Source organism: Dama dama, chromosome X, assembly GCF_033118175.1.
Source record: "Dama dama isolate Ldn47 chromosome X, ASM3311817v1, whole genome shotgun sequence".
Lineage (NCBI taxonomy): Eukaryota > Metazoa > Chordata > Mammalia > Artiodactyla > Cervidae > Dama > Dama dama.
In genome coordinates this window covers 93,589,092-93,609,627 of record NC_083714.1, presented here as the reverse complement: position 1 = coordinate 93,609,627, position 20,536 = coordinate 93,589,092, and the positions used below count along the sequence as shown (strand labels likewise).

The following is a 20,536-nucleotide window of genomic DNA, read 5'->3' as shown; positions in this document are numbered from 1 at the left end:
TCAAAAAGAGATGACAGATGAAAATAAAATACCTACCCAGGCTCAGAAACTGGCACATGGGACACTGCCAGTTCACATCCTTACCTTTCATTTGTTTCTATATCGAAACAGAATCTCTTATCGATAGACTCCGTCTTCCTTCTCACACAGTACTTCAGTGTTAAGTCCAAGGGCCCCTGAAATAACAGAAGGAGTAATAGCTAGTTTGTAAAAAATACACAGAAATACACAGAAGCTTCTTCTGCTTACTGCTGTGTCCTTAATGTCACTTGGAAGGCATCTGTTATGGCAGCAGGAACAATGTTTAGCCTCACTGAGGACCTTGTCCCCTCAAAGGGTAGTTGCAGCAACGTGGCAGATGGTTTTTCTCTGTCCTAAAAATCAATGACTCAGTTCAGAAGAAACTGCTCGGGATAAACCAGTGTTCGTTTCCAAGTATGGTATATTAAATAGGAAACTCATAAGGGGGATATAGGAGAAATGGGGTGCACAAATGGTATTAAGTATACAAAATAAAATTTCATGAGACTTCTAGATAGGGAGATTGCACTGGGTAACTGGTTTTCTGCTATGTCCCTTCCATTACAGTAGCAGATAGAAGACAGGAGGGAAAACATTTTTGGTTCCCCACTTCCAGAACTTTAAATATGACAGGAATTACAAAAGCAGTCTCTCCAAAGACAAGGCAGGAATAAGGAAAATAAGGATATTTCTGTGATAGTCAAGGTGGAATTTGGTATTTCATGTGTGCAGGACAATGTGTCCCACATTAGTCTTGTGGGCACTTAATAAGGCCATAGAAATCCATTGAGTTCACAGGTTGAGTTTGTGTTAAGTTGCTTCAGTCATGTTCAACTCTTTACCATCCCATGGACTATAGCCTGCCATGCTCCTCTGTCCATGGGATTCTCCAGGCAAGAATACTGGAGTGGGTTGCCATGTCCTCCAGGGGACCTTCCTGACCCAAGGATCGAGCCTGTGTTCCCTGTGGCTTCTGCACTGCAGGCAGATTATTTACTACTACAAGGGAAGCCCGTGTTCACAGAATAAAATTCCTCAAATCCCACCTAGTTCAGTTTATAACAGAGGCAATGTGGTATAGAAAAGAGAAGTAACATTTATTGATTACTAATATGTGCCACATATTATGCTAGGTATTTTTAAACCACTTTCCTTCATAATAGCCCTCAGAGGGAAGTGAAGCTCAGAGAGGTAAAATGGTTCACCCAAAGTCACCCAAGTCAGTATAGTAGAAATATCAATAAACTAAGAAGTTTAAAAGCTGGGGTCTTGTCTCAGTTATGATTTTTACTAGGTATGTGGCCCAAGGTAAATAATTTTTCCTCTCTGAATATAAACCTCATAATCTATTAAATGGGAATAATACTACCAACCTTGCTGTCTCAAATTCAGAAACACTGAATTTGTGTTTCTGCCCAAAGTGCCAGGTCTGTACCTAAGCACTATACTGTCCTAACTGGCCCATACAGTTGATCATCAAATAAATTCCCTTTCACTGTCACACTCAAGCCCTTTTCAGGTCTATCCTTTTTCTTGCTCCTGCACTATAGAAACAAAATTCTATATTTATCTTTCAATTTGTCTTCTAAAACTCCAACACTTAGGATATCAGGCATTCTCAGCCTTTCAAGATAAGAGTAATTAACTGCATCATGTGCTCACATTCCCTTTTAAAACTCTCAACTCCATTAGATTTGGTAAGATGACATCACAGCTCAGGGGACAACATTCTGCCCACCACTCCAGGTTCACTTTCAGCCACCCTCATCTAATTTATGATGTCCCATAAGTGTAAAAGTACTATTTCACACATGGATCATCCTCTTTCATGATTCCAACTTTGCATATATTGTTTCCTCCACCCAAAATGACTTTTATCTATAGTCTTTGACTGACAAACTCTTACTTGTGCTACAACCTGCAGTTCAGCTTTCATTTCCTCAAATATCTTTTCCTAGTATATATACTGTCTACTTTGTGTTTTCTGCATTGTATTAAAGCCTCTCTTTTTCACATCTGATTCCCCCACTTGACTAAGAACTCAAGGATGTGGGCAGCGTCTTATTTATCTTTATATCTCTAGCACCTAGTAAAAAGTTAGTGTTCAATAAATATTTATAAATTAGACTATCATCCTTGCCATTTTTTCTGATGAGAAAAATGATAGTGACCAACCATAACTGATTTACTCAAGATCACAATTTATTAGGCCTTGCAACTAGGATTTAAGACTAGTTCTTGAAACAAGAGTGTCCAAGATGGTGGAGTAGGAAGAACCTGAGCTTACCTCCTCCCATGGGCCCACCAAACTTACTGAGACAGACAGACCTCAGACCCTTTACTGCAGTGTTGCAATGCTTGTGCCTGGCCACACCACTCTTCCAGCAACAAAATACAAAAAATATTGTATGGGACTAAAAATAACTGCATGCATGCCCAGTTGGGACAAATTATGGACAAAAGATACAAAGAGACAAAAAAAACCTGCCACTTTTGAAGAGCCTGGAGCAAAAGCAGGGGGATGGGAGCAAAAGCAGAGTATTGTGCATGCCCCCTACACACACCACCACCTATGGTGTGGTCAAAACACCTAAGCTACCCTTTTGCTCTGACCCACGGACACACTTCTATCTTCACCCCTATAAGGAACAATCTTGCCCCGCTTTGGGAGGCGATCAAGCAAGGGAACCTGTTGTCTGTTCTTGCTGTCCCTGCTGCATCAGGGGCCACAATAAAGCCTTCCCTGAATTTCTTGTCTGGCCTGTAGTCAATTTCTATTGATTGGGGAAGGCCAAGAACCCTGTTCGGTAACATTACAACTATTTTACAGAGCAACAATCAATGGTGAGAATGACCTGAAGTCTAGCACGAAAGATCTACAACTACAGATATGAGGAAAGAATCACAACTAGACAGGTAGGAGGGGCACATGCATGATATAGTCAAGGCCCACACCCCTAAATAGGTGACCCACAAATAAGAGGATAGTTACAATCGTAGAGTTTATCCCCAAGGAGCAAGGGGTTTGATCCCCATATTAGATTCCTAGTCAAGGGGTCCTGAACCAAGAAGACAAGGCCTCAGAACATCTGGCTTTGAAAGCCAGCAGGGCTTGCTTTAAGGAGAGCCGGAGGTGTACAGGAAACAGGTATTCTATTCTTAAATGTTGCACACAAAATCTCACATGCTCTGAGAACCAGGACAAAAGCAAGGTGGAAAGTGCCTGGGTCATATTGACCTGCTGATAGTAGAGAGCCATACCGAGAGACAGGAGACAGGTGGAACTCACCCTGGGGACATAGAAGCTGGAGGCAACCATTTTGAGGTTGTAATTCTACCATGAGGAAAAAGATGCTAGAAAGCACCATTTTGGAGTACTCCCTGTAGCTTATTAATGTTGGACATGGCCCTATCCACCAGCCAGTTGGCACGAGCCCTAGGAGCCATACAGGGATATAGCCATGCCCACCAGCAGGCTAGAGGCAGCAATAGGTCCCCCTGGACTACCCAGAAACTCCAGGATCCCGCCCCACCCAACAGTAAGCTGGCATGAGTCCCAGGAACTCGTTTACTCTGCAGCAGACAGGTAACGGCCCTAGGACATATTGGACCCCAATACTGCCCACTAATGTGCTGAAACCAGTTTTGAGAAACATCATGTCCTACAACCAGCTTACCCAAGATCCAGACCCACCAAACAGGCTGATACCAAGCCCCAGGCCCCAGCTTGATCCAGTAGCAGCTTGACAACCATTCTGGGACACTTCCTTTAGGCCTCACAAGAAGCCAACCAGTGCCCAGCCAAGCCCACCAGTGGGCCAGGACCAGGACACAGCCTAAACTATCAAGGGGCAATAACCAGTACCAGGGCTCCTTGGGCACCACCGCCAACTGCAATAGAACTCAGACTGGCCCATCAGCAGGCAGCAGTTCCAGCAGTAGGTAAACAATCAGGTGGAGGGGTCAGCCCATGCTCACCAGTGTGCCCACAACAGTAGGCCCCAACAAAAGAGGGGCATACTTTTATAAACAAAACATTCTATTTAAAAGCTTGCTGCAGAATATACATTCTTTTCAAATGCCTAACCCACATTCAAAGCAGAATCACAAAATTTCTGGTTAATGACAAAAAAAGAGAAGCAGCTTTTCCTCTAAGAGTTTTATAGTTTCTCACCTTACATTTATGTCTTAAAATCCATTTTGAGTTTATTTTTGTGTTTGGTGTTAGAAATTTTTCTAGTTTCATTCTTTTGCATATAGTTGGCCAGTTTTCTCAGTATGACTTGTTGAAGAGACTGGCTCTTGTCCATTGTATATTTTTGCCTCCTTTGTCATAGATAATGTGTCTCTAGGTGTGTGGATTTATCTCTGGACTTTCTATTTTGTTCCACTGATCTATAATTCTGTCTTTGTGCCAGTACCATGCTGTCTTGTTGACTGTAGCTTTGTAGTATAGTCCTAAGAACAAGCCACACAAGAGCGATCTTCCATGGAAATCACCAGCAATGGAGAAAAATTGGCCCCAAAATTCTCTGAGTTTCTGCCTATGGAAATTGGGTCTTCATGAATCACAACTTTCAGTGCTAACAAGTAAACCTTGTTTAATTTTGTAAGTAATTTGTGAATAATGGAAACTTTTATAAATTATGCCCTAAGGCCCTGTCTGAAAGACAGTTAAAAGGATACTACCTTTAGAAAATGAATAGTCAGTCTATCAGCTTTTATCTTAAGAAACCTTCAGGGTTCTATGTATGTATGTTCCCAAAGCCCCTACAAAGATGGGAAAAAGTGAGATGACAGACTAATTATTTAGCTGGGTGGTCACACATGAAGTAGTATAGAATTTATAATATAATATAAATAGTATCAAGTTCCTCCTCATGATAGTAAGTTAATTATCATGTCAGTGTGTCAAACTCATCTTGCCATTTTGGGGAGTAGAGAAAAGTCTGGAGGCTGGAAGAGGAATTAACTGCTTAAAGATATTTGAGCATTGCATAAAATGTAGTGTACAGGTTATTTCAAATTTAGATGACAGAATACTCCTTTAAAAAAGGAATTTTGGAAAACGCTTCTTTTTAAACACTATTTAAAAGAATCCATAGTAGAGCCTTCTTAAAAGTAAGTAATACTCTCCTCCTCCAATTTATCCATATTTTTTGGTAAATTTTCTTTGTACAATGTGATAGACACTTGTAACAATGATCTAAAAGAGTAAAGGCACTTTCAGAAGTCCAGAAATCATTAACAGAGATTCTTCACTCAACTGAGTAGTACCTGGGCCAATGCAAACTTAGGTCAAGAAAAACATATGAAGATATGGGTTCATGTGACAGTGATAGACTCAATTCTTTGACATGAAGTCAATATATATTCTTTTCTGTGATTCAGTCACACTTGCATTTCAAAAAAATGTGATCCATCAAAGAACTGACCTGCTGCTTAGCACCTGGCTTCTGATCCATAGGCGTCATAGTGAGCGTTTTGGTCTCTTTCTCATATTGGCAGTAGTATTTCACCCAGGATATTCCCAAAGCCCCTACAAAGACAGGCAACAATGAGCTGATAGAATAAGTATTTTGGCTGCATGGTCAGTTTACCTGTAAGACAGAACCTGTGCACAGTTTACTTTTCATGGTCATGATCCAGATCTAGTCCTACCTTTCCCCTGAGGTCCAGCTATGCAGTGCCACCAGCCCACTACACATATGGTTATTGTAATCCTCATCAACTACTTTCCACATCTGCTCTGGCTTGCTCCAAACCACTCTCTTTACTGTGTTCCCTGTGAATGTTCCCATTATACATTCTATTGTATGAGCTAGGAACATCTGTAATCTTCTGCTTTTCCTTCCCTATAACCTGCCCTATTTGACTGGTGGTAGGGTTCTGCTCATTCTATCCCCTACATGTCTCTTCTTTCACTCCTTTTATAGCTGAATTCATTCAGAACTCTATTTCTGATGTCTGCCAAAAAAATGTTTTATAAGATATTCCAAGAAAAACAAAAATTCACTATTTCTCCAATTAATGATTTCAGTGGCCTTCTCTGATCACTCCTTTCTAGCCTATTCTCTACTCTTTTGTTAGAGAATATTTTTAAAATATATATCTCTATTTATATCATTCCTCTTATTATAAACCACCTATGGATTTCCCATTCTCTCCAAATTCCTTAGGTTGGCTCACAAAGCCTTTTATAATGTGATTGTATTTAGCTTTTCAACTTGGCTTTTTGCCCTCCTCACCTCTATGCCCTTGACTCATTGAATTACATTCAGTTATCAAATAAATAGTTGGTGATATAATTGATAGATCAAATTCAGGACATATTTAATAGTGAACAGTGCACTATTAATAATTGTATCTGGACAACAAGTATAAACCAGGACTCTTCCTGGATAACTAAGACCCTACAAATAAAATACACTCTCACATACCTCTGTGCCTTGACTCATGCAATGGTATACACCTGGAATTTTCTTTGCTTTTTTTTTTAACCTGTCAAACCCCCACTCTTAATTCACATTTCACTTCATATATCACTTCCTCAGTGAAGCCCACAGATACATTCTCCAAATGCAATGCTCAACACATTTCATTATAATTCTTAATATACTTGTGTCTTCACTAGACTGTAAACTTCTTGAGGTCAAAAACTAAATTTGATCCATTTTTTGTACCCCCAGTTCATTACACATTGTCTGGGGAAAAGGATTTTTAGTAAACATACATTCAACTGAATAGGAATATCATATCCATTTGAAAAATTTAAAAACTGGGGAATAGAAGGATCACATAGTTAGTTGATATTAGAGTCAAGACAACATACTCACTACTCTACCCCTCGTATAACATAGCAGTGGTTCTCAACTAGGAGCAGTTTTGCCTCCCAGAGGACATTTGGCAATGCCAAGACATCTTAGGTTATCAGAGTTTGGAAGTACTATCAGAATAAAGTGGGGAGAGGCTATAGATGCTTCAAAACAGCCTATAATGCATAGGATGACCTCTCAAAACAGAGAATTACCCAACCTGAAATGTCAATCAATAGCACTTAGATTGAGAGATCTTGCAACGGAGAGGTGAAGAACAACCTGACAAAGAGAACACATCTTTGAAAACCATCAAAGTGGACTGCTCTAAGGGAGGAAAAGTATGATAATACTAATGCTGAAATACCATGGTTTGTGGATTTCAGTGGGTTTTGCCACTGGTAACCTCTGAATAGTCTCTTCTACTTACTCACTAGGTCAGAGACTGAAGTCACAGGCTTTGGAGACATTGTATCACAGTTCAAAAGGAAATCAAAGAGCACATACAGGTTTACATAACATTAGGAGGCAGAAAAGCTTAAACCTCTGAAATATTCAGTGACTGGATAAGATAACCCACTTCCCTTAGTTAGTAATGAACAACTGTGTTGTTCACTGAAATCATAATGGTTGGGTAGTGCTTTAAAGGCAACCTTGTGATCCTAAGGCAATGGAAGGTATAGGGTACAGTTGTAGGAGCATACGTTTTGGCATTTCACAAACCTGACTTTACACTTAGCCTTGTTACTTGATAGTTAGGTGACTTCCAGTTAGTGATCTCTCTAAGCCTCCGTGGCTTCATGTGAATACGGGTATGGTAAAGTGCTTTCAAAGGTTACATGAAGTAGTATATTTAAAGCACTTAATACCATGCCTGGCACATAATAGGTAATAATAAATGTTATTTGATGCCTCCTCTCTCCTACCTTCCTTTTAGCCTAAGTCAGAGTCATTGAAAGCATTAAGCAATTAACAATCCCCATTTTGAATCTCAGAGAAAATCTTAAATTTTATCATCCCACAGCCTTTGTAATACAAATCCTTAACCTTCCCCTTTAATTTTTCCCTCCTTTTTATTTTCTCTGTTCTCATGCTGGTTTCCAAAGAGGTATAGCTGGAAGGGGTCTATGAACTATATGGGTGCCTGGAGTTTGGAGAGGCCAAATGGCAGTGGATATCAGCCTACTTAAACCCAGTGGCTATCCCTGTATTCCCACACACATTTCTCTTGCGTATAGAGATAGCCTTCGATGGTTGGCTGTCCTGGAAGTTTGCATGTCTGTGGAGCTTCTTTCATCCTTTTCTTAAGTTCTTCCATCTCTTCTCGGGTACTGGAGAAATGATTTCTTGTCTGTCAAGATATTATCATCATAATCATTATCATCAGCACCATCATCATGAAGAAGCATTCAATGGTCAGAGATTCAGTGCAGAGTTTTCTCAGCTTTTATCATGTGATACAACATAGCAAAAAACAAGTGCTGAGTGGCATAGTAACTAGAAAACAATTTAGTGTAGTTTAACAGTACTAAAGGCTAAAAGGGAGAGAGAAATGTAAATAATAATGTATCTGGGAGACATTTTCTAATAGAAATTACAAAAGGTTCCAAGAAACAAAAGCTCTAAGAATTCTGACCATCACATTGAACTCTACCTTACAAAAAGGAAGGCTATCAAGAAGGTTCCCTAGGATAATATTATCATGGCAACTTCTACATTCTGTCTCAGGTCAAGTTACTGGTTACTTGACACTGAAACAAATCCTGGCCATTAGAATAAAGGATATGAAAATGTGCTCTCTTTGAACATAGGTCAACAGAAAACCTACACTTTCATGCTCATGAATAAGAAAAGCTAATATTAAGAAGTAGTATCTTTAAAAGTACATGATTAAAAATCAATGGCAAAACACAGTTTGAAATGTGTGTATCATGACTAGAGATAGGTCTTCACTGTTTAGTCTCAAGACTGCCACATGATGTCATTGAAAAAGGTGACATGGGCTGTCCTACCTAGTGTGTATATATAAATATATATATATATATATACACACACACAAATATTTGTTGCTAAACTCAGACTTTTCAAGTTATATTTGGAGGAAGATTAAGCAATTGACCTAGGTATAGGAATATTTTGTAAATCGGCAGAAGATAGGAACTCTCACATTCTGGTTAAAGAGAGTACCCAGAAAGAAACAAGTGTAAATCAGGAATCTCCTAAACAACAAATTGTTTTCATCCAAAAATTCATCTATAAATTTTATGCAATGTAACAAGTCCAAAATCACTACCTCAGTGGTGCCTTCTTTTACTGTATCAGACAATTATTCTATACTCTGTGCTTTTTTAACTTTTTTGGTCTTAACTCTATTTTAACACTTTGCATAAGTAATCATGCTGTATCTCTGTTTATCTCTCTCAGCTCTAAGAGACTGAATAATCCCTGAAGACAAAAACTAACGTGCCTCATTAAGGTATGTTCAGTGCATTTTACAATGCCTGGCACAAGGTATATGTTCATTATATACCTAAGTAATTGTTAAATGTGGGTTAAATAACAAAATGAGAAAAATGATATGCGACAAGGAAGGGAAGGCTGTGCTGATGCCCATCTATAAGAAACAGCATGGGAAAGAAGGTTGAGACAATTCTTCAAGATAATTTTTTAACTATACTAATGTAATGAGAAAAGAAATGAGAAAAGGAAGGGAAGAATGGGCATTCATATTAATAAAACCTACAAAGAGGGTATCTTGACTAACTAGCATAAGAACTGACCTGTACTTAAATAAGCCCATAGATGGGTTCTAATCTAGGAGAGATATAGCAAATTAGCAACATTTAATAAATATTGGATAGATAGATGTGTTAGTGGGTGGAAGGGTGGGTTTGAACAACAGTCAGCCTCAAAGACAGGGAATAGTTGAAACTAGAAGAGTAAAAACAATGTATTACACTAAAATATTTGTGATCCACACCAGTTGGTCCTCACAAATTAGCTGGGATATAATAACCTAAAATTCCAAAGTCAAGATATTGAGACTGAAATCCAATTGCAATGCAAAGACTGGTGAAGAAACCCACATGCAAACTCACATTCTGTAAACTGAGCTGAAGCTGTTGTTTATATGGGAGGAAATCCTGTGTTAGTTCCACAGTCAAGCTGTTGGAAATGAAGAGGCTATGAAGAAAGGCCAAGACCTAGAGAAAATGTATAAAAATAACTGTATCACCACCATCTTCTCATTAATCAAATAAAGGGAAACAAGATATACAAAAAAGAAACTTCACACAGTGTTTAACCAGTATAGTGTTAAAAGCAGTAATGCAACACAAATTGATCTACACATAGCTATTCTTTCATTAGGTTAAACATTCACACTGGACTCAAATCCAGAAAATAAGAACTACTAACAAATTTATTCAACAATACCCTTTTCAGATAGCATATGAAACCAATCAACTACGGACAGGATGAACATAATGTGGGATTGGACTGCCTTTATATCTCCAGGACTGGCACAGAGTAAAGTACTTATAAATACATGTATGTTCAGTCACTTCAGTAGTGTCAGATTCTTTGTGATCCCATGGACTGTAGTCTGTCAGGCTCCCCTGTCCATGGGATTGTTCAGGCAAAAACACTGGAGTGGGTTACCATTCCCTCCTCCAGGGGATCTTCCAGACCCAAGGATTGAATCACTGTCTCCTGTGACTCCAGCATTGCAGGCAGAATCTTTAATACTGAACCACTGGGGAAGGAGACTCAAATATTTGTTGATGAAAACAATAAGTAAAAATGGATAAATGATCATAATGAACAATATCATAATGCTAAAATATCCAAGGATCTTTCTTTGAAAAACAATTTTTAAATTAGAAATATATTGGGGAGGGGGTTGGACATTGCAGAAGACATTGAAATGATCAATAAAATATATTGTTAATGCCTCAAATGTTCACTCCAATAAAAATCAAATATACACAAATAACAACAAAATAAAAATTTCATCTGTGAAATACAAACATATTAAAAATCAATGCTCAATGCTGGCAATAGTAAAGTGTAATATGTGTGTGTGTGTGTGTGTGTGTGTGTGTGTGTGTGTGTGTTGGTTGCTCAGTTGGGTCAGACTCTTTGCGACCACATAGGCTGGAGACCGCTAGGATCCTCTGTCCATGGGATTTCCCAGGCAAGAATACTGGAGTGAGTAGCTGTTCCCTTCTCCAGGGGATCTTCCTGATCCAGGGATAAAACCCAGGTCTCCTGCACTACAGGAGGACTGTTTACCATCTGAGCCACCAGGGAGTAAAGTGTAACAGGAAGTAGTAAAAACTGCTCTATTCTTTTTAGAAAGTAAACAATGAAGCACATATAAATATGCACTTACATGCTATATGCATACAAACACATCTATATGTGTGTATTAATGTATATGTTCAGTTCAGTGGCTCATTCATGTCCAACTCTTTGTGACTCCATGGACTGCAGCACACCAGGCTTCCCTGCCCATCACCAACTCCCAGAGCTTACTCAAACTCATATCCATCGAGTCGGTGATGCCATCCAACCATCTCATCCTCTGTAATTCCTTTCTCCTCCTGCCTTCAATCTTTCCCAGCATCAGGGTCTTTTCTAATGAGTCAGTTCTTCACATCAGGTGGCCAAAATATTGGAGTTTCAGCTTCAGCATTAGTCCTTCCAATGAATATTCAGAACTGATTTCCTTTAGGATTGACTGATTGGAACTCCTTTCAGTCCAAGGGACTCTCAAGAGCCTTCTCCAACACCACAGTTCAAAAGCATCAATTCTTTGGCGCTCAGCTCTCTTTATAGTCCAACTCTCACATACATGCATGACTACTGGAAAAACCATACATTTGGCTAGATGGATTTCTGTTGGCAAAGTAATCTCTCTGCTTTTTAATATGCTGTCTAGGTTGGTTTTAGCTTTTCTTCCAAGGAGCAAGTGTCTTTTAATTTCAGGGCTGCAGTCACCATCTGCAGTGATTTTTTTTTCCTTTATTTATTTATTTATTTTTTCAGTGGGTTTTGTCATACATTGATATGAATCAGCCACAGATTTACAAGAATTCCCCATCCCGATCCCCCCTCCCACCTCCCTCTCCACCCGATTCCTCTGGGTCTTCCCAGTGCACCAGGCCAGAGCACTTGTCTCATGCATCCCACCTGGGCTGGTGATCTGTTTCACCATAGATAATATACATGCAGTGATTTTAAACCCAGAAAAATCAAGTCTGTCACTGTTTCCATTATTTTCCCATCTATTTGCCATAAAGCGATGAGACCGGATGTCATGATCTTAGTTTTCTGAATGTTGAACTTTAAGCCACCTTTTTTACTCTCCTCTTTCACGTTCATCAAGAGGCTCTTTAGTTCTTCTTCACTTTCTGCCATAAGGGTGGTGTCATCTGCATATCTGAGGTTATTGATATTTCTCTCAGCAATCTTGATTCCAGCTTGTGCTTCCTCCAGTCCAGCATTTCCCATGATGTACTCTGCATATAAGTTAAATAAGCTGGGTGACAATACACAGCCTTGACATAATCCTTTCCTGATTTGGAACCAGTCTGTTGTTCCAAGTCCAGTTCTAACTGTTGCTTCTTGACCTGCATACAGATTTCTCAGGAGGTAGGTCAGGTGGTCTGGTATTCCCATCTCTTGAAGACCTTTCCACAGTTTCTTGTGATTCACACAGTCAAAGGCTTTGGCAGAGTCAATAAAGCAGAAATAGATGGTTTTCTGAAACTCTCTTGCTTTTTTGATGATCCAATGGATGTTGGCAATTTGATCTCTGGTTCCTCTGCCTTTCGTAAATTCAGCTTGAACATCTCGAATTTCATGGTTCACATACTGTTGAAGCCTGGCTTTGAGAATTCTGAGCATTACTTTGCTAGCATGTGAGATGAGTGCAATTGTGTGGTAGTTTGAACGTTCTTTGGCATTGCCTTTCTTTGGGATTGGAATGAAAACTTGCCTTTTCCAGTCCTGTGGCCACTGCTGAGTTTTCCAAATTTGCCAAATATATATGTACATAACCACAAACTACGGGCTTCCCCGGTGGCTCAGATGGTAAAGGATCTGACTGCAATGTAGGAGATCCAAGTTTGATGCCATAGTAGGGAAGATCCCCTGGAGAAGGTAATGGCAACCCACTCCAGTATTCTCGACTGGAGAATCCTATGGACAGTGGAGCCTGGTGGGCTATCGTCCATGAGGTCGCAAAGAGTCAGACATGACTGAGCGACTGACACACACAAAAACACACAAACACAAATTAAATATATTGGGTTAGCCAAAAAGTTTATTTGGATTTTTCTGTAAGATGTTATTATGGGAAAACTTGAATAAATCTTCTGTATATATACATAAACATATTTATTTATTTATTTATTTAGTGGAGTGCAGTTTATTATGCCGGCGGGCCCAAGGCAGAGTTTCCTCTTAGCCAAGGACCCCGTCCAGCATTTGTGAAAATCTTTTATACCCCATGTGTACGTGTCCAAACCCACTACCGCAATTCCCTTGAGACTTACATAAACAAAGGAAGGGTAAATACAACTACAATAACCCCATCATTCACGTGTTATGTGTTCAAACAGTCAATAATCAATAAGCCCGCAGTTCCATTCCAAGTAGTTAATAACCGATAAGCCTGTGCTTACATTCTGATAGATAGTGTCCGGAGGCAGGGGTGATTAGTGTCTGTTTTCTCTTCTTCAAGATTCCCCTGCCCAGAGGGGGGTCTTATCCTTCCATTGTCATTCCCACAGGTGCTAAGCACAGAGTTCAGAGTCCACTGGAGAGGTGGCCACACACGACCAGCACAGACAGGCCTGAGATGGAGTCCAGGCCCTATGAATTCCTTCTTCATTCCCCCCTCTTGATGCTCTTAGTTTCCATAACGAGCATCATTTATTGAGATATATTTTACCTTAGCCCTCCTGCCACCCACATGAGAGAATGCTATCAACCTCTGGGTTACAAAATTCACAAGACATTGTAGGAAGCAGGGCCCACAAAGCAGTATGATCAAGATTACTATAACAACAGTTCATTAGACATGGCTTTCACTTGATTTTGCATATCCTCCAAGGCAGCAGATCCAACTTCAGACAGGTCAGGGATGTATACACCATTCACCAAAGTCCCTCCTTGGGCTGCTGTGAGTATGTCTAATGCCATCCTATTTTGAATTACTGCCTTCCTCATCTGAATCTGTTCTTTGTTCAAAGCTTGAATGGCTTTAGTACTGTCTAAGAGGGCCTGTTTAATGAAATTAGTTAAGGCCTCTACCTTAACCATGATATCCGTTGTCCCTACAGAGGGTATAAACAAGGCAGCAAGATAGTCATACCATTGGAACACAGAGCCTGTCCATCTTGCATGCAGATAAGGCAGGTTTACTGGAGGCTGGTGTAGGCTAGGCTTAATTCTGCCATGGGCGAAAGCAAATCCTAATGTGCAACGCTGCACCCAGCCAACTGGTAACCATGGCCATAAGTTAAGCCCACAGAGCCACTGGGTCCCATTGGGGGCTACCCAGCAGATTCCAGGATTATATTTCCAGTCGGAACCGGGCCACTGAGCAGACTGATGGAGGTGATAGGTAACTTCCAAGATTTGTTTACTTTGTTCAGGGGACAAATAACAATTCTTTTGGGTCTAGGAGATGGTTTCCAAATCCAACTTTCTGTTCTTTTTGTTCCCAGCAAATAGTAGCAGGGGTAATCAACTGTCCTTTCTCAGGAGTCATCCAGAAATATTCATCCCAAACCTGGTAGTATTGCTCAAGGTTATGTACTATACACATGTGTATATATGTATATATATACATATATATACACATGGTGGTGGTGATGGTTTAGTCACTAATTCATGTCCGACTTTTGTGACCTCACTGACTGTAGCCCACCAGTCTCCTCTGTCCAGGGGATTTCCCAGGCAAGAATACTGGAGTGGATTGCCATTTCCTTCTCCAGGGGATCTTCCTGACCCAGGGATCAATCCCCAGTCTCCTGCACTGCAGGCAGATTCTTCACCAACTGAGCTACCAGGAAAGCCCTAAATATACATATATACATACAGTTATATATGTGTACATGTACAAACATATATATAAATGCACATGAGTGTATGTACCACACACACAGTTATATAGACACCCTTCCTTTTTCTTTCAAAGTTTTCCCATCCCAAGAAATGACACCAACACCTACTTACTTAGTTAGTCAAGCCAAAAAGCAAAGAATTCTGGTTTCTTTCACTCACAGCTTAGTCTAATCAATCAGTAAGCCCTGCCAGTTTCGCTTCCAAAATATATCTCTAATCCAATCATTCTTTTCTATTTCTACTACCACCACCCTAACCCAAAGCAACATTTTCACTTGCCTAGACCACTGGAATAGCCTAACTCATTTCCTCATTTCCACCGTTGCCTTCTTCCAAGCTATTCTCCACACAACAAAATCAGCTATGTCATATCCTATTTAATATACATCAGTGATTTTTCTACTACAATTCAGACTAAAATCTAACCCCTTCACCATGCCTACAGATCCTATGCCTTCTTATCAGATACTATTTCCTGCCACCCTCCTTTTCTCTCATCAGTGATACTCACCATTCTTTACTAACTTAAGGACTATGTACATGTGTTTTTTCTGTGCCTGAAAAGTTCTCTTCCCATTATTCACATTGCCTTATCTTTTCTTTCTTTAGATCTCATCTTAAATGACACTTTCAGAGATCTCCCCTTGACCATTTGACCTAAAGTAGCTGTCTGCTCCTGTTCTTTGTTTTAGCCATTACCATAACTCAAATTATTTTATTTATGTGTATCCTTCTTTCCACCCCATGAAAGTGTAATCTTCACAAAGACAGAAACTGAGTCTGTCTTTTTCACTATACGATACCCAGTGTTTAGCACAGTGCCTGCATATAACAGAGACTCAACAAATGCTTATCAGATAAGTGAATAAACATTTGTTTGCAAATGTACACATACAGATATATACAACTGTGATCACAGATAATAGGTACACAGATATACATGCTTATGTGTAATATGTGTACACACACATGCACATGTGTACACACACCCACACCAACAAGTACATAGGCAAAATAGATAGACAAAAGAATATAACAGACACACAGAATTTAGGAGGTAAACACCACAATATTAACAGTGATCATCTCTGTATGGGGGATATGTTGTATTTGTTTTACATATATTAATAAATTTTTATAGCTTTTTCTGCAACTGTTGCAACTGTTTTAACATTGTTTTTATAATAAAAAAGAAAGTTGCTAAAAATCAAAACACTTATCAAACCACAGTACATCATCTTCTATAATATATTAAGGATATTTAATTAGAAAAATATTCAAAGGATAGAAGTAAAAATAGAATGGGAAGTCACGGAATGCAAGAAACATGCATTCTTAGAACAGTGTCTGAGTTATGATGGGTATTTTCAGAAACCTTATGAAAGTGTGAGAGGAAGGAAGGGAGGACAACAAGGTAAAATGAAGGGTGACAGAAAAATCAAGGAACACAAGAAAGGAGAGGAGGAAAAGAAATATAAAGAAAAATCATAGCTATAGAGAGAAATCAGAGGAGGAAGGAAGGTGGGGAAGAGTGAGAGAGAGAACATTGGTTAGAGAGCAAGAATAACACAAGCCAGTGTGTCTATTTCATTGACATTCATTATTAAGCATTGACTATATTCATATTCTTTGAAACTCCAATTTTATAATCACAGTTCTCTACACTTACTTGACATTTGGTAAATATTTTTAGACCATTCATCATTAGAACTTACCGGCTCCACAATATTGAACTTCTTAGACTCTTGAACTTCCTGGATTTGATAAACATAATCAAGGGATGACTCAAAGAAATTGTGCCTCTCCTTGTCCACCTGGAGGTCTGCCTGTAGAAGAACGGTAATAAATGTCACACATTGGCATAGTCACTCATGCTAGTCAGTGTTTATGGATTCAACAGAATGCTAGGGCTGGAAGAGAATTATGCTACCAAGCAGTGACCTTATCCCTTTATTTTACAAATAGGGAACATGAAGCCAAGATAGAAAAAGTGACTGATGCAGGATATCCAGTTTCTGGCCTAACAAATAAGAAGCTTGGAAGTTATTGTGCTCATCCTCATACAAGGAAAAGCTAAACTGAGAATCAACCACTCTTCTTAGAACCAACAGACCACTGAAGTCAAAAGAAAAACAACTGTCTCCAAAAAAAATGTATCCAAAACAAATTGGATAGATAGTTGAATACAGAGAATCCAAGATTACCAGAGCAGAAGCCCAGACGCAGAAGCCTGTTGCCACAACCAGTGTCAGACCTTATTTAAGAACAGCATACTAACACATATATATGGAATTTAGAAAGATGGTAACGATAACCCTATATGCAAAACAGAAAAAGAGACACAGAAGAACAGAACAGACTTTTGAACTCTGTGGGAGAAGGTGAGGGTGGGATGTTTCGAAAGAACAGCATGTATATTATCTATGGTGAAACAGATCACCAGCACAGGTGGGATGCATGAGACAAGTGCACGGGCCTGGTGCACTGGGAAGACCCAGAGCAATCGGGTGGAGAGGGAGGTGGGAGGGGGGATCGGGATGGGGAATACATGTAACTCTATGGCTGATTCATATCAATGTATGACAAAACCCACTGGAAAAATAAAAAAAAAAACAATTGGAGTTATACCCTAAAAAAAAAAAAAAAAAAAAAAAAAAATCCAAAGATAATAGGGAAGGCAAAACACAAAGATACCAGAGGAGGTTTTTGCCTCTAGCAAGAGCGGTTATAGCAAATTAAGCACAGCCTAAATCCTAGTCAGATAAGCATAAAACCACATAATAACATTCTTTTATATCAGTTCCTTTCACCCAGGGCATCATGTTCAGCATTCAACAAAATGCTACAAAGAGTACAAAAAAAGTGAAATAAACCAACAAACACAGTCTGAAGAACCAGCATCAATTCACTTCAGCTCAGTTGCTCAGTCGTGTCCAACTTTTTGCGACCCCATGGACTGCAGCACGCCAGGCCTCCCTGTCCATCAACAATTCCCGGAGTTTAGACAAACTCATATCCATTGAGTCGGTGATGCCATCCAACCACCTCATCCTCTGTCATCCCCATCTCCTCTCGCCTTCAGTCTTCCCCAGGATCAGGGTCTTTTCAAATGAGTCAGCCCTTCACATCAGGTGGCCAAAGTATTGGAATTTCAGCTTCAACATCACTCCTACCAGTGAACACTCAGGACTGATCTCCTTTAGGATGGACTGGTTGGATCTCCTGGCAATCCAAGGGACTCTCAAGAGTCTTCTCCAACACCACCATTCAAAACCATCACTTCATCAGCACTCAGTTTTCTTTATAGTCCAACTCTCACATCCGTCCATGACTACTGGAAAAACCATAGGCTTGACTAGACAGACCTTTGTTGGCAAAGTAATGTGGGACTCTGATAGTTCTGTGGAGCTCACACAATCTGATTTTACTCACATGGAACACTTCTAAGACAAAAGGAACACTTCTAAGACATTGGCAAAGTAATGCTATTCTTTGGAACTCTGTATTCAGATGGGTATATCTTTCATTTTCTCCTTTGCATTTTGAATTTCTTCCTTTCTCAACTATTTGTAAGTCCTCCTCAGACAACCATTTGTTATTTTGCATTTCTTTTTCTTGGGGATAGTTTTGATCACCACTTCCTATACAATGTTATGAACCTCCATTCATAGTTCTTAGGGTACTCTCTCTATCAGATCTAATCCCTTGAATCTATTTGTCACTTCCACTGTATAATCGTAAGGGATTTGATTTAGGTCATACCTGAATGGTCTAGTGGTTTTCCCTACTTTCTTCACTTTAAGTCTGAATTTTGCAATATGGAGTTCATGATCTGAGTCACAGTCAGCTCCAGGTCTTGTTTTTTTCTGACTGAATAGAATTTCTTCATCTTCAGCTGCAAAGAATATAATCAATCTGATTTTGGTATTGACCATCTGGTGATGTCCATGTTTAGAGTCATCTGTTGTTTTGTTGGAAGAGGGTGTTTGCTATGACCAATGTTTTCTCTTGGCAAATCTCTGTTAGCTTTGCCCTGCTTCATTTTGTACTCCAAGGTCAAAGTTTCCTGTTCCTGCAGGTATCTCTTAACTTCCTACATTTGCATTCCAGTCCCCTAAGATGAGAAGGACATCTTTTTTTGTTGTTAGTTCTAGACGGTATGGCAGTTCTTCACAGAAATGCTCTGTTCAGTTTCTTTGGCATTAGTGGTTAGGGCATAGATTTGATTACTGTGATGTATGGTTTGCCTTGAAAGCAAACTGAAATCTTTCTATTGTTTTTGAGATTGCACCCAAGTACTGCATTTCAGACTCTTGTTGACTGTGAAGGTTACTCCATGTCTTCTAAGGGATTTTTGCCCACAGTCGTAATAAAATGGTCATCTAAATTAAATGTACCATTCCCATCCATTTTAGTTCACTGATTCCTAAAATATCGATGTTCACTCTTGCCTTCTCCTGTTTGAACACCAATTTACCTTGATTTACTGACCTAGCATCCAAAGTTCTTAGGCAATATTGTTCTGTACAACATAGGACTTTACTTTCACCACCAGACACATGCACAACTGGGCACTGTTTCTGCTTCATTCATCCTCTTCATTCCTTCTGGAGCTATTTCTCTGCTCCTTCCCCAGTAGCATATTGGGCACCTACCAACCTGGTGAGTTCATCTTTCATTGTCACATCTTTTTGTCTTTTCATACTATTCATGGGGTTCTCATGCCAAAAATGCTGAAGTGATTTGCCATTCCCTTCTCCAGTCCAACATGTTTTCTCAGAACTCTCCACCATATCCCATCTGTCTTGAGTGGCCCTACACAGCATCACTCATAGTTTCATTGAGTTAGCCAAGGTTGTGATCCATATGGTCAGTTTCTTTAGTTTTCTGTGATTGTAGATCTAGTGCAGAACCTAAAATAAAAAACTTACTGTTGGAAAACCTCATAGAAAAAATTATATCTATTCCTGACCTATCAACTGCAATGCTAGTTATCTTTTTATTTTTTTTAAATTGAGGAATAATTACTTTACAAAATTGATTTGCTTTCTGCCAAACATCAACATGAATTAGCCATAAGTATACATATGTCCCTGCACTCTTGAACTTCCTTCCCACCTCCCACCATTTCCAACCTCCCTAGGTTGTTACAGACCCCTAGTTTGAGTTCACTGAGTCATACAGGAAATGTCCAATGGCTATCCATTTTACAAGTCATAGCATACATGCTTTCATGCTACTGTCTCCATTTGTCTTACCCTCTCTTTCTTCCCCTCCACCGTGTCCATACATCCATCACTATGTCTGTGTCTTCATTTCTTCCCTGCAAATAGGTTCATCAGTACCACAGCTTCTTTATCCACTCATCTGTCAATGGATATCTAGGTTGCTTCCATGTTTCAGCTAGTGTAAATAGTGCTGCAGTGAACATTGGGGTACATGTGTCTTTTTCAATTTTGGTTTCCTCACGGTATATGCCTAGAAGTGGTATTGCTGGGTCATATAGTAGATTTATTACTAGTTTTATAAGGAATCTCCATAGTGTCCTCCATAGTGGCTGTATC

The 20,536-nt window shown here is 39.5% G+C and overlaps 1 protein-coding gene across 7 annotated transcripts in view; it reads right to left on the bottom strand.

The window, feature by feature from the left end:
- The window catches only part of OPHN1 (oligophrenin 1), a 750,938-nt gene that overhangs the window by 406,850 nt on the left and 323,552 nt on the right, over positions 1-20,536 (bottom strand). For all 7 annotated transcript variants that reach the window (XM_061136930.1, XM_061136931.1, XM_061136928.1 and 4 more), the window contains 5 exons: positions 16,688-16,798; positions 9,935-10,039; positions 8,058-8,187; positions 5,457-5,560; positions 85-176 (listed from right to left, as the gene is read on the bottom strand). In XM_061136930.1, the coding sequence (XP_060992913.1) occupies positions 85-176; positions 5,457-5,560; positions 8,058-8,187; positions 9,935-10,039; positions 16,688-16,798 (542 nt within the window). The remainder of the gene's footprint in view (positions 1-84; positions 177-5,456; positions 5,561-8,057; positions 8,188-9,934; positions 10,040-16,687; positions 16,799-20,536) is intronic.